General features: G+C 38.8%; 1 protein-coding gene across 1 annotated transcript in view; it reads right to left on the bottom strand.

The window, feature by feature from the left end:
* Positions 1 to 1,675: 1,675 nt before the first annotated feature.
* LOC112463553 overlaps positions 1,676 to 14,962 on the bottom strand; it is a gene marked incomplete at its 3' end in the record, with an annotated part of 178,821 nt that continues 165,534 nt past the window's right edge. Inside the window, exons 8-9 of the mRNA XM_025030000.1 lie at positions 10,927 to 11,216; positions 1,676 to 2,030 (exon numbers count right to left, since the gene is read on the bottom strand). Of these exons, the coding sequence (XP_024885768.1) occupies positions 1,676 to 2,030; positions 10,927 to 11,216 (645 nt within the window). The remainder of the gene's footprint in view (positions 2,031 to 10,926; positions 11,217 to 14,962) is intronic.

The raw sequence follows: 14,962 nt of genomic DNA, 5'->3' as shown, positions 1-14,962 counted from the left end.
TACATTATATGGAAAATAATGGCGCGTCTAGTTCATGAAAAAGTGAATATCAAGTTAGTTAGGTAATATTTTAGGAGCAATGAGGCAATAAATATAAATTTTAAAATATTGTACGCAATTTAAATTTTATAAAAGAGATGATATAGGCTCATTCTCGAATAATTCCGCAAATTATTCGCGCGTATCTCGTACAGCTTCGGGCAAGCTCCGACGGTAATTACGCGAAATATCGGGCTTCTCGCCCGGATAAGCGCACGGCTCGCCGACCGAACTTTCCGAGCTCCTCTCGTCCGGGAAGAACTAAAACTCTCGGGACGATATCTAATGGTCGACCAGGGTGCCGACGAATGCATCCCGTTTCTTCGTCGTCGGGCCGAATATGACGATAGGAGTTGCGCGATTTCCACGAGTTTGCCGCCGGGGTGAAGTCTGTTGACGTAATCGGAGGAGATCCCAGCAGCTCCCGACCGAAGTTTTCGCCTCCGTCGTCCGCAAAGTTCGCGTAATTTCGCCAACGAAATATTCCCACTCGTTCCCTTTAATTTCCATTATTCATTTACCGGTCGTTCAAGAAGAAAGAGACCCCGAGGAAGTTCGGGAGGATGCTTATCGTTCTAGGTCGCATATTCTCGTCCCCGAGAAGTTCCTCTTCGTCGAGGAGGTAATCAGGAGGGACAAGTTGTTCGATCATTTGCAGGGGTTCGTTTCAAGGTCGCGAATGTAATACGCTTACTTCTTCGTACGAGAGCTCGGGAAGAGAGAGGCGAGTTGAATGGCAAAGAGATCATTTGTCTCCTTAAAATCTTTCTTCTTTAAGAGACGTCATTCCTAAACCTTCTAAAGTTTGGCTTCCTTTCTCCTTTCCCGGAAACATTTCTCTCAAAATTTTATTGAAAACTATCTAAATTTTTATTAAAATTATTAACTTTTACGCAATTTCTTTTTATGCAATACGAAAGGCGCAATTATTATTTCAAACGTAATGTTGCATCAGCACGTGACTGGTATCTTGCTGAATATTTTATTCAGTCAGATTATTGTATCGGAACGTACACTGCAGGAATATGTATGGCGTTTGTATTCATTTATGCGTAAAAATATCTATATGCGTCAAGACTGATCGTCACTCGACCGTACTCATCACACGTTTCACGGTCCATCTCGACCGTAAAACATTCAGTTGTGATGGTAATTATAATGGTAATGGGAAATGTGATTAAGTCGATAACGAAATGTCGCGCATAATTATTAACGTTACCGCGTTTAATGTCATTCTACATGAAATTATTGGATTTTCATGCTGAACTATTGGTGCGCATGATAGACACGAAGATTGATCGGGATTTATGCAACATCAATATTTCGCAGTGACTGCAGATTGAATCTTCCCTCCTCCCGAATGATTAGCAGCGCGTAATTCCACGTTCGCGTATTCTAATAAATATAATATCGCTCACAAATATTGTAAATTCATTCTAACGTAAAAAATATAAGAGCGCCAACAAATAGATACAAAAAGAGTCCCGTGGACGAAGGAAAAGAGAGTTTACTAAAACTAAAGCAACAGAATTCTTAAAGAATTTATAATCCAAGTGTTTCTCTGTCATTTCCTTTCCCCTCAATATATAGCAATTTACAAGAAAATGGAGAAATTATGCACGCTAAAACGACTCACCTAATAGCGTTGAATATCTCGTGGAAGCCAGTGCCCTGATGACTGGTAACATCACACGTGGGCAGAGGATGTAACAAGGGCAGCCGATGACAGAGCACGCTGTCGCTGTTTCTCTTGCTGCTTCCGTTGCTGTCTCGATCCCGATCGTTCTGGGGCAGAGGTCCGTTGCCGGTGTTGGGCGCCGGGCCCAAGCCTAGGCCCAGTGGAAGTCGCGGTAGAGTGGCGGGTCGTGTCAGGCTGCCGTAAGCCGTTAGCGCGCCCCTGGGTAAGGACGAGTAGCAGCGATTCAGCGGTAGAGTGCCGAGGGTACTGGAGGCGCAGCCGCTGCTACCGGAGCCGGAACCTGAACCTGAACCTGCCGTAAAATTACTGCGTCAGGATGATATCGTCGAAACTTTGTGATCTTAAAATTCTAGGTCAAAGCGAGTTAAACGAAGAAAAGAGAGAGAGAAATAAAAAAGAGATAAATGTGATACAGGGGAAATTAAATTGTATTATGTAAACTCTCTCTCTATCACTATAGAGATGCGAAAGATAAAAGAAGATATTCACAATGTTTGATATTCGTCGCAGAAATACTCTACTCGGAATCAAATATTACAATGTCGTGCACAGCGCGAAGAACCACGTTCTTCTCGTGCGATTGGTTTGAAGGAAAAGTTAAATAAGTCCGCGCGAAAAACCTTTATGATGCGAGGGGAGGACGAAAGACGGGGAGGGTAGCGCGAAATTGAAAAAGCAAAAGACGGAGTTTATGGAGGGTGATTTGTTCTTTTCGTACGAGCGAGCACCGTGATGACGATACGTATAACTTTTTATGGAGTAGATACCTCACACAATTTCCACTTGTCTTATCGATAGTAACCTATACCGGAGCGGTATACGAAACATAAACGGTGGTTGCCGTCACGAATAAATTTGTTTAGAAGCTTCTTTATAGTACAGCGGCAAATACACTTCTTGGCCACGAATGAAATTTAGTAATTCCGTGAGCGCGCAGCATCGCCATAGATTCCTTCGGTCTTCTCTTATATAAAATGAAAGAGTCAGTTTTATATAAGTATCTTTATTTTCACATTTTTTCGCTAAAGTATATTAATTTTGTTTATATAATATGTAAGATGAAGATAAATAATGTTCCAATATTGAATAGTTATTTTTAATAATCTAATAATTACATTGTTCGTAATTAGAAATTTACTCTATTGGCATCTTGCTTTTTTTTATAATTCTTTATACATGTAATTATTTTGTAAAAGAGACAAAAATTTTGTATACTATGCAATAATAAAATAAGAGAAAGAAACGTAATCTATAATATTTTTAAACAAATAATCTCTAATATTTTAAACCAAAAGGCACGATATTATCGCAAGTAATTTGACGAAAAAGTAAAAGAATAAGTGGGTAGCAGCGAATTCGAGTATCAAATCCTATAAGCTTCTCCGTTTTCCGGTTTCGTAAAGTGGCACCGATCATCCTTCTCGCCTCCCGGTCGATTTATCGAATCGGAGCGCAGATTTCGGTTACAGAGCGAATTTTATCAGCGTTAAACTCGTAACCACGCGGTAACGCGTTGTTCTGTAATCGGGCCCGCTGTGTAACGCGATCAATCAACGGCAAGCCACGTAGGACGAGTTATCCGAGCGGGTATAGTACACCGCCACGTACGATAATTGTGCCATCGCGTCCGGCGCATTGCAACGAGCGTTTCGTAATTACTAATTAAATTAGGGTTTGTTTATCGCTATTTCGCGAGCGCTCTGCCATCGCATCCGTCTAGAATTGCAGTCGAATGCAAGTATAGTCGCAGTGGCGTAAAAAATCCCAGAAATATATTTTAAATATAAAATATATTTTACATTATACTATTATTAATCACATATATTCCCATTTCTAAAAAAAAAATATTGAAAACATATGTCACTAAAATTACTGTACAAAATATGCAAAACAAAAGCGAAAGCGATGGAGAGCATGATTGAAAGAAAGGGTGTCATAAATTTTAAGGAAGTTGCTAGTTAGAAAAATCTTGAGATTCCAGTAGCGTAAGGAAAAAAATAAAATCTTTTTCTTTCCGCAAATGCAGTGGATATGTCTAAACCTGAGCTACTTAAACCAGTGCTCTTTCTCTTCTATTTTGCCATCCGTAGCTGCCTGTATAGCTACGATGCTGGCAACGTTAACGTTGCTGCGGATGTTCAACGAGAGATGTGCTGTTCGAGCAAGCTCAAATGCGGATTCCACGGTACGGGTTTGAGCACTTAAACTCCTTTTTGGACGTGATCTCATCCGGGACGTGTATATCGGTCGGGGAAAATTAGATGTACGGGAAAATTCGAGGAAACTGCCACGCGAGATCCACGCAGTGGATATTAATTCGAGACGCTCGTCACGGCGCGTTGCTTAATTTCGACGAGAGTCATCCGTCGCGGCAATATTATTCCGAATTGCGAACTAGCACGTCGCTCAAGTCTCCCGATCGATCCTTTCCCCCCCGTTCGATTTTAGAATCTTCATACCTTTTAGTCTGTAGCCTCCTGTCTTTTAATCTGAAGTATTCGATCTCTATAGTTCGTCGAGTTTTTGAACTAAACGACCCCTGGATTCTTGAATCCTTTAGAAACTTGACACTTGAATCCTTGAGAAACTCAAGCCCTTGGATGCTTAAACTTTTGCTTTTTCGAAGCTTCTACGTCTCAGCAAAAACATAAATATGCGGCAAACACTCGGCAAAAATATTCTCCTAATTTCTTCTCATCATTTATTAATTTCAAGCAACAGTACCGCAACGAAAGAAAATTACTGTAACTTCAATCCTCGTGGCAAACACTTTTCGCAAATTCGACCCGACGACAATAAACAACAGCAGAGAGACGATTTAGTCGATTGGATTTCAATGCGCCGTATCGTCTCATTCAAAGTTTTCTGTTCGTCTCTTTATCCGTACAAAACGTGTGCTTGGCCCACCTCTTCTGAATTAATTATATTCCGTCTAATCGGTGACGAGAAAGTCGTGTCCACCAGCCAGCAACGAGGATTTAAGTCCTCGCTCGCGACGGGCAGACAGTATCTCTTCTCTTCTCTCTCTCTCTCGCTCGTGCATAGTTTCCGGAGAATTTCCAAGTTGAGCTGTTATAATAAGTGTTAACTTTTGTTCGCGAACTTCACACGAACTTCCATACACTTTCTCGAGCATGTGCTTAGACACGCGCGATGCAAATGTGTCGTTCTTCCTCGTCGTTGTCGTCGTCGGCGTTGTCGAGTATTAAATTGATGGACACCGCCGGGACACTGTCGAAGTTTTGCGTAATAGGAAGTTATGTCGTAACTGGAACGTAAAATCGCGTTACGTCACGCGATCATTCGGACGATGATTAACTCGAGATTACCGAACTCGCGATTTCATTAATAAATCATCGATAATCGACATGAAGTGATTATGACAACGTTAATTAGGTTGATACGTATTATGACGTCAAAATATGTTCTGTGTTAAAGTACCGTGAAATATTACGGCATTACGCCGTGAATGTATGTAATTTTATCTTATACATTTATAATTTGTAAAATTTACTTTACGTATTTATTTAAGCGCGAATAAATATTTCATGTGCTTTCTCTTATTATTTAAAAGGATTGTAGTTTGTCGACTTGAATAATACTGCTTTTGAAATATCGTTTGTTATTATTATATCTTAATATCTCGACGGTAAATAACAGTGCGTCTTAAGGCGCAGAAGTAAAAGAAGACGTTCTTCTTTGTAAAAAAGTTTCGATATAAAAGAAATGTTTGATATCGCGCGTTTGAACATCGACTTGACTTATTATCCGACGGTGTTATAAAGCCTTTTCATATCAATTTATTTGAGCGTTTGATGCAGAAGATAAAAAAGAAGCTTAAGCTTCTTTTCATTTTAAATACCTTCCGCACCTCTTCTCTTTTTTCAAGAATAGGCTGTAGACAAAGATTATAATCAAAATTAATTAAATAAATTTGAAAATGTTTATGTTTATTTAATTCAAAATAATTCTAATGTAATTTACGATAACAATCAAGTTTTTTTAATATTAACAGACTCGAGACGGTTTTCTGTTAAGCAAGCGAATTCATAATTTCACGAAGAGATATGGAGAAAGAGAGAGAAAGAGAGATAGAGGATTAATTGATTAGCGAATAAATTAATTTGTATAGAAAGCACTTCAATAACGTGGAATTAAGTTTTTCATAAAATTATTTGTATTTCTACTATTCGTACATTTACTGTTTGGAGAGGGTTTCTATTATTACCTCTTTTATATAAAAAAAAGAGAAACAAAAAAAGAAAGAGATGATAGAAATCTCTAGATAGAAAGTTTTATTAGGTTCATTAAAATTTGTTGTCTTTCAATGTTTCCAGATAACGAGAAAGAAAGTTTAATGTAAACCCATTTATTCTCCCTATCCGAGAGACTCGCGAGAATGCATAATTCGATATTAATTATTGTCTCCTTTATGCGAAAAGAGGTAGATATTTCTCGCTACGTTGTACTAAACTTACTTGATCACGGTACAGAGGCGGGCAAAGTTTTTGCCCTTCGATCGATCAGCGCAACTTGCATCGCGCGTTCATCCGCTCGTGTCGTGCCAAACTAATTATAATAGAGTCCGATTGGTGGCGGCGACCCAGTTAGGGCGATCGGTAACAAGAAGGTGACGTCCAATCCTTTCGATGGGAAAAGCAATTTCGCGATGCCGATAGCTTATGCTTCCCCCCCCGACGTCCAATTTACATTTCATATTCCCTAACGGCGCAAACGCTTTTTTGATAATATAAGAGAGAAATAATTATAACCGTTGCTTTATTACTGTTTCGAAAAACTCGATATTTTTCTTACGTATGTTAAACTCGGAATCTTGACTATACATAACGAAAAATTGGTAACAAATAGGGAGCAGCAAAGGAGATTGTAAAAATCGTATAAAGCGTTAAATGTCATTCCTATAATTATATTAATGTAAAAAGAGTTTAAAATTATCTTATAGATTTATTTTATTCGCCTTAGACGTTCATAAATTAGCAGTTTCATTCCATGAATTAATTTCCATCGATTATTCAACAGCTATTATTCTATATTCTTATTGTAGATATTAATTATGTATAATCCTATAGATTTTTATCCTACCATTCTATTCTTCTAAGAAGTCATTTGTTTCAGATTAAAGTTTAATATTTCTTTTTTTACACAGTTTGTGAGATATGCTTTTTCAAAAGTGCTGCTATCAAATATTCTTTTTATTTTAAACTCTTCGATTTTTACGTACAATTCCTTAACAATTTTTCCACTCCACAGTTCTCGTAATCGCGATTTCAATTTTTTACGCGGTGCGACCAATAGTTCGTTTAAAGCAATCCGGTGAATTTACGATGCTGCTGTTACGCGTATTGCTTACAACAATGGCCCCCGAAACGATTCAATGTTATCCGAGGCGTTTTAGCGTGATTGGATGCCGCTGGCCGGCGAGAAACCGACCTCGACGATCGGGGAAAACGCGCATTTGCAGCGAACGACGATGCAAAGCGATTTCGTGACTAAGATGAGAGAGCGGAGGAGGGAAGGTAGATTAGAAAGGGATGCCTGACTAAACGTGATCCTTCGGACGTAACGTTACTCTCTTTTGAGAACGAACGAGCCGCAGATATTTCAGGAATCCGAAACTTAAATGAGAAATTCGAGAGATTATTTGATTATACCATCATAATCCCCTTTCAGATTTCGAAGAAATTAAAGATTTTTTATTTTTACTAAAAAAAACTTTACAACTTTTAACCGATATCTATCCTAGTAGTTCAATGCTAATTTCTAGTGAAATAGAATAAACTTTTTCACCGCGTACTTTTGTGAAACTGCTACTTACCAATATCGAGCTTTTGTAGCGAAAGAACCGAGAAAGAACTTGAATAATTAATCCCCAATATTTTGAGCGCGTTTATGATAATTATAAAGTAATTATAAAGTCAGTAAACATAAAGTATATATATAATTCACCCGCAACCTTAATGAATACGCATATATTGAGCCGCGGTCCATGTGTTTTAACGGAGTTGATAAGCAAACTCGCCGCGCACTCCCAATTCCGAGCTAACATAATAATCGTTAATTACGCAGACCTTACACACAGCTCGAAAGTTGTAATGGCGCTTTAGTTTCGTTTGAAGCCATTTGCGCGACCGAAACGTGGGGCCATTAAAAAAAACTTCGGGATTAACACTGCTGCGCGGTTGTGATTTTAAACGACGTATATTATTCCGCCTGAGGCAGATAAGATCGCAATTGAACTACAAAAACCGCCCAGATCAAAACGCCATTAAATTGCCCTGTAAATCGATTTTTTTTTAATTTCGGAGAGAAATTAAAACAAATAATTGGACCGCAAACGAGTTTAAACAAATGTAAACAAAGTTAACGAAATATTTGCAATTCGACACCTTATATAGTATTTTAACAGAATTACTTATCACATATCGCTTTATTAATTTAACCGGACGTTTGTTTAATAAAACGCGAACCTTTTTTAATCAAACTAACTTTTTTCGCTATATATATTTATATGAGAACATAGCACCTAAGGAAATAATAAAAATAAGGAATATATAGCACCTAAAGGAATAATAAAAAATCAACTCGTTTTTTTAAATTAATTCATTTACCGCAAGATGTAATCTCTGATTATACGAGAAACTTTCTATTTATTATTGTACGAGAGTCTTTCAGCTAAGAAAAAGATGATCGGGTGGGCGAACACGGTGAAAAGCGATTCCTTCGGGAATCTGTGAGCAATAGCAATCTTATAGCACGGTGCAAAAGTCGCGAGGTGTCTATAGCGAGACACTCGTAAGTCCGATCGATTGTCAATTTCGCGGGAAGAGAGGATGCAACGAGCTGCTCTTACTTCGTTGGGGCCGAGCGATTCTTGCTCGGTCTTGTAAACGGATTGGCTTCCCCCGAAGTATCCACCGTACTTGTAATTGCTCCTCTTTCGAAGCTGTGAAATAAATCACCGGGAGAGAGAAAATCTTTTATCTGCGTGCGCGACCGCGTATGGATATATTTATATACGCGAGCTATCTCACGTTCATTAATATTTTACTATTCTGGAGATCAATTAAATTTTAATGTTGAGATTACACTAGTTTTCAAATTACGAGCCATCAAACGAGCCAACGGCATCGCATAAAGTTCGCGTGTTTAAGCCGATAATTACGCTTATATGTGTATCAATCTGTCATCGGTTATTGATTTTCATAGCTTATAATATTGACAAGTTAATTATTACAGCAAATTTATCATGCAAATTATTTAATCTTTTTAATGAAAACTTGAATAACTGATGTATTATTCTATTTTAAAGGATTGATAAATTGTAATATCAAACATATACTTTAAGTTTAAATAAAGCTTATCTTTGTTCTGTGACTGGAAAATAAGAATTATATAATCCATTATTATCGTTTCCATTTTCTACAAATTATTTAGTTTAAATGATAATGAAATTTTACTTGATTTCATTGATTTTAATGTATCGAAAAAAGAAAGATAAATCGCCTGATTTTTCTGTGGCGAATTTATTTTACTCTATTTATTAAAAATCACATATTCTAAAAATTTCATATAATATAATAATTATAAATTAATTCGCGTAAATACTTTTTTAAGCACGTTAAGCTAAATTTTATTATTCAAATAAATCTAAAAATTATCGTCATATATTTTTATAATATAACGTTAATTTTCTGTTTCAATTTGTTGATTTTGTTCCTGCCTGATCATCATTGACTGTCAATTGTCGTTTCGATTCTTGCAAATACCGCGGGCCTTTATAGCGAATAAATCGCATTCCAGTGCCAGTCTGTGTATCCGTGGGCAAATGGCGCGACTTGAAGTTTCGGAAGGGCCAAAGTTCGTTTTAACATCGCCGCAACTTTCGGTCGCACGGATTCGCGGATTTGTCGGCGCAATTCGCGTGCTTCCGTTCCGCAAGTTTCTAATTCCGGAGTCGGGTTAATGGCGAGCGTGCATACGCGACAATGTTACTTTTGTCGGACCAATGTGACTGTGTCGACGTAGTTTTCTCGGCGACGTGTCACCGTTGTCGCTCCTCTGTTGCCGCGGTCGGACCGTTGACAACGATTCAACCATTATGGGACGTAACCCTGACAGAACCGCGAAATTACTATCCTACATATCTATACGGAGAATTCGCTAATTTCCTATTAATACTTTTCGAAAAGAACTCGCTCGTACTTGGAGAACATTCAAAGATATAGAGAAAATATTGTTAGTTTTATAAAAAATAAATTCCCCTTACTTAAATTAAATATAAACGCAAAAAAATTTCATCCTGAATAAAAATTTTTAAATTTTACTCATGCGTTTCACATGCATATTATATTAATTTATGGAAAGAAATTGTGGGATGCATCTAGAATGACTCTTTCGCCTTTTCTAATTGTAAATAGATGTTTAAAAAAGGGCGCCCAATAATTTCGATGCAGCAAGAAAAAAATGTTTTACTCTATAAGAGGAATAATTTAATTGCAAAGAAAAAATTTGCCTAAGCCGAGAAAATATAAAATGCGGTTGATATTGTGGAAAATTCGTGGACGTCAAATAACGATAGGTATGTACCATGATGTTCACGCTTCGTATCGGTCGGCAAAGCTCGCAATTTTGTCAACGCGATTCACCACGAAATATGCATGCATGCTTTCGATATACATATATACGTATGTAATGTAAATCGTGTCCAGAGAGCTAAATTTTTTAATTAAAAAGATGGCCACTAAAATGGCTCTCTACTCGCAACTTTTATTTCAAAATTTTTTTATTTTTACGATTTTTGGAATAAAATCACTGCAAAGCAGAAATAACATGGGTAAAGAATGCCTATAGCTATATAATTATTATCCATTAAAAACAATAAAACAAGTATAACTAGCAAATATTCTTTAAACAATTCTTCATTTCACTTTTTTGGGGCAGAAATTTTAAGATAACAATAAAAGATAAAAAGCAATTAATATTGTCTCGATAAAAATAATTCTACATTATCTTAATACAAATGATTCGTAATTTTTCAAATATCGGGGGTGTCTTGTATTCATTTATTCGAAAATAATCACGAATCTAACTACGATATTTAATTTTCGGAAAGTAAGCATCCGCGGAATCGCGCCAACGAATCGAGGGCAATAATGGCAAGGTTTTACCCATACTGATGCCAGAGCTGGACGGATCCTCGTTCTTGGCGCCCCAACTGCCGGCCAGGTTGAGTGCCAGCAGCGGCCGTTCCTTCAGCAGCTCGGCGACCGATGCCAGGCCCTCGCATCCGCAGCCTAAATGGGGCAAGTGCAACGCCTGCACTTGAATGCAGTCGCGAAGTGCCTCGCAGACCCGGGACACTTGCTCGCCGGACAGATTCATGTCGAGCACCAGACGCGACAGATTGCCGGAGGCGTGACTCAAGCCGCGACAAAGAGCGTTCACCACGCACTCCAATCTGAAATCAATCGCGTTAATGACGGCGTTAATGGGTCACTTAGACACGTTCTCGCGTTTTATCATCGAATTGCGACAACGTCAAATAATTCTCAACGAGCGCGAATAAATAAATAAAATAAGAAAGAGCCAAATATACAAAAAAAAAAATTACAATTGAAATAAAATAAAACATAAACATTTATCTTCTGAAGTCAGAAATATATATGTGCAAAAGTAATGTTGAGAAAATTACTTTTTGTAAGGCAAATTAATAATTTTGTCAATAATTATATATTTTTTGAAGTCAGAGATATACATGTAAAACTAATTACACGTAAATTACACTTTTCGCGATGAGGCTCGGCGGCGAATTGATAATTTTGTTGTTGAACATATATAAACACCCGCGCAGACATATGGCGGATTATATAATTTGTCCGTCACAAACTACAAACGTTTTTGGAACAAACTTCGCACACGGATTATGCATGTGGTATCGGTTTACTCGGGAAGTGCGGTTAATATTGTAGCTGTTATGTACATTCGGGTTTAAATTATATGTTAAATGAAACGCGAGCGAAGGGAATTTCCATAGGCGTTATTCGTTCGCGCCTTTATATTCCGGTATAGTCCGGAAAAAACTGCAGCGGATCTGACGCGCGTGATGATGCGAGGGATGAAGGGCGGGAGAGAGAGAAAGAGAGAGAGAGAGAGGAAGAGGGATGCACTTTCGGGAAGCTCGGCTTTTGCGCGCAAGACGCGCGGCTCGAACGGATGCTGCGCCGCGCCCGGCGGATGCAGCCGATGTAAATTCGGTCGGTGTGGCGAGTTAGCGGCGCGGAAGTTCGGCGGACTCGTCGGCGAATATATTTATGCATATATAATGCACATTTCACGTTGTCTATTCGCGCGGCGGTTATCCCTCTGGCGCATCTGGTGCGCGCGCGCTCGCGTGTAGATACGTATTATGCAAAGTCCCAACGCTCCTCCTCCGGGAGAACGGGTAAGCGAAAGCCTGGATTTTCTCGCGCATGGTACGCCGACAACGAGAGAGCGGGAGAAGATGCTCGCGTTGCACATCCCGATTACTCCCGGTACTCGAAAATTGGCCCAAGTCAGTAGCGTAAGTTCTAACTAGCGCTTAGAACTTACCCTCTCTTCCGCGAAGTACTGTAACGGAGGGAGATGAGGAGGACGAGAAGGGCTCCTTCATATTACCTTATCACTTAGATAACGTGTTATTATGCTTTCCACGTCTTTGCGCTGTCTAATATTAATAGGAATTAGTAATAGTAATTATCTAAGTTAATAACAGTAATAAAATATTACAGTAATGCACAAATGCTATACATGTAGATAAATGTGGATAAAAACAAGTGTAGATAATTGCTATATTTAATATTTAATCGCTACAATTAATCAATAAATAACACAAGATTTTGAACAAATTTGATATTCTTTCCATTTTCCTCTGCATTTTTCTGTTTTTTTTTCTTTTCTCCATTTTATTTCTTTTTATTGATTTTTTATTATTCGTTTTATTAGCTTTTCTCCGTGAACATTTTTTAATATTTATCTGTTCTCTCCCGTTATCTTTCTTCCTTTTCCCTCGATTTTTGCCTCTCTTTTATAGGGAATTACATTACTGCGACTGAAGCTTTCTTCGCGCGGAATTGGCCGTTCCGCATTCAAGACGTGAGACTGAGAGAATTGCGGCCGAAGCGCGCGCAAGCAGCGCATTCGCGAAAAGCGCGAAAGCAACGGCTAACAATAAGTGCAGTTACGGAAAACGGCAGGCAGCATTCTCGTAACGTGGATCGTAATATTAATCGAGTATTCGTTCTGCCTTCCGACATCGTCGGCAAGTACGCGAGAAGAATTCGTATTTAGAAGGCGCATCACAGCAAATGTGATAATCCGCCGCATTTTACGCGAAAAAGGAAGGGGGGAGGAAAAAGGAGGAAAACTTTCACGGTGCAACTTGGCCACTTTGTATGGTAACTAGCTTCAAACACGCAAAAAAATTTCGCGAATTTCAGAAATTTCACTCGAAACTGTCCATCTCTCGACAGTATTTGGTTGCCTAAACAAGTAGGATCCTTTAATTTAATAATTTTTCAACAAAGATACAAAAAGAGAAAGAATAACAGGCAAGATTCATATAAACTATTTTACAAATAATTATCTTGAAAAAGAGAGAGAACAAATTACATTATCGCTTTATTGTTTGTCAGATGCACTTTTGCTATTTCTATTAAAATCTTCTTCTACAATCATTCGGGAAAAATTATGAATTAATCAACAAATAGCGCAAAAATTCGCGAATGTCAAATTATAAAATAAAGTAAGACAGATACGATGATATTGAGATCTTGATAAGACCGCATCATGCTCGATTGTGAGTTCTATCTTGCAACACGCAATAGCTTCAGTATAGTATATAGGAAAGAATGAGCTCTCTCCTGTGGAATATTCGAGGCGATGCAGATCGTCTGATCGATTTCCGTCGTCCGAATAGAAAAGATAGACAGTAATATCGATTCTCGCGAGAACACCTCGCACCTCGCGAGAACAAAAGTGAACGGTCTACGTTACGGGAAGGCGAATGGATAGAACGGAAGGGTAAAGGGTTCGGTGATGTAGAGGTGGCGGTTGAAACAAGGAGAACGTTTCGACACGAAACAATGAGCTGGCGGCCGCATCGTCGAGAGCGAGGTTCTCCGAGGCAAATGGTAGGTGTTCGTCCCCTTTTATTCCTCTGCCTCGCAGTTGCATCGCGGAAAAGATATCGCTCTCGTGGAGCTTGAAGAGACTTCAAGAAGAGCGGTATATATTCGCGTTGGGATGGAAAACCGAGACGACGAAAAGCAGGAGCGAACGAAAGCTCGGCTTGCGAGCGTAATCGCATTTACCGGAATACAATGCGGAGAAGAAAGATCTTTCGGAAAATACTTTTCATGTTGCGAGTATTTGGAAAGATATGGCGCTCTCTCTCTCTCTCTCTCTCTCTCTCTCGCTAAATTCGTAAGACGAGAATCAGATCTACGTGTTTGCAAACGGTTTGGATTTAAGTATTAAAAGCATTTCGGTTCGGCAAATCTCGTTTGGTCCAGTAGTTAGAAATATATTTGCATTTTTGGACGAGAGAATCGAATATTGCATGTACGAGAGAACGTGTCGAGCGAGGAATAAAATCGTGATATATATATATAACGGCGGGGTGAAAGTCTCCGGAGAGAAAAGCTCGGGGCCAACGGGATAAAACCAAAGAGATTGAAGCTGTGAGATTCAATAAAAGAGCGCGAAGCGGTAAAAAAGAGAGAGATGGCGAGTCCGGTCGCAAGTTAAAGCTCGCGGCGCGTCGTTTTCTTTAATTTTCCGTCGTGACTTTCTCTCTTTCTCCCTTTGTCTCTTTTTCCACTGAATTTTCTTTCGAGAATTTGCAGCTGCCCGCAACTCTTTGCAGAGAGTGCACTCTCGTTCTTACGTGCCGTTCGTATTCGTAATAGCCTCCTTTGCCCCTACCCCACCAAAAAAAAAACCCAGAGAATTCGTATCACGTCCGGAATATATAATTCGAGAAAAGCGATATATATTGTCTGAAAGAAAAATGTCCCGATAAGGATAAAGAGGTGCCTCTTGACCTCCAAGGTTGAATGAGATTGAATTCTTAAACGTGACGAAAGCAAGATAGTTTCGCGTTTCGTTTGCAAAATTGAAATCGTCGACCAGATTTCTTTTCTACTAGACTTCGTCTCGCGAAAT

This window comes from Temnothorax curvispinosus, unplaced genomic scaffold (assembly GCF_003070985.1).
Source record: "Temnothorax curvispinosus isolate PA1 unplaced genomic scaffold, ASM307098v1 QBEX01013430.1, whole genome shotgun sequence".
NCBI classification, from domain to species: Eukaryota; Metazoa; Arthropoda; class Insecta; order Hymenoptera; family Formicidae; genus Temnothorax; species Temnothorax curvispinosus.
This window is presented reverse-complemented; position numbering and strand designations above follow the sequence as displayed.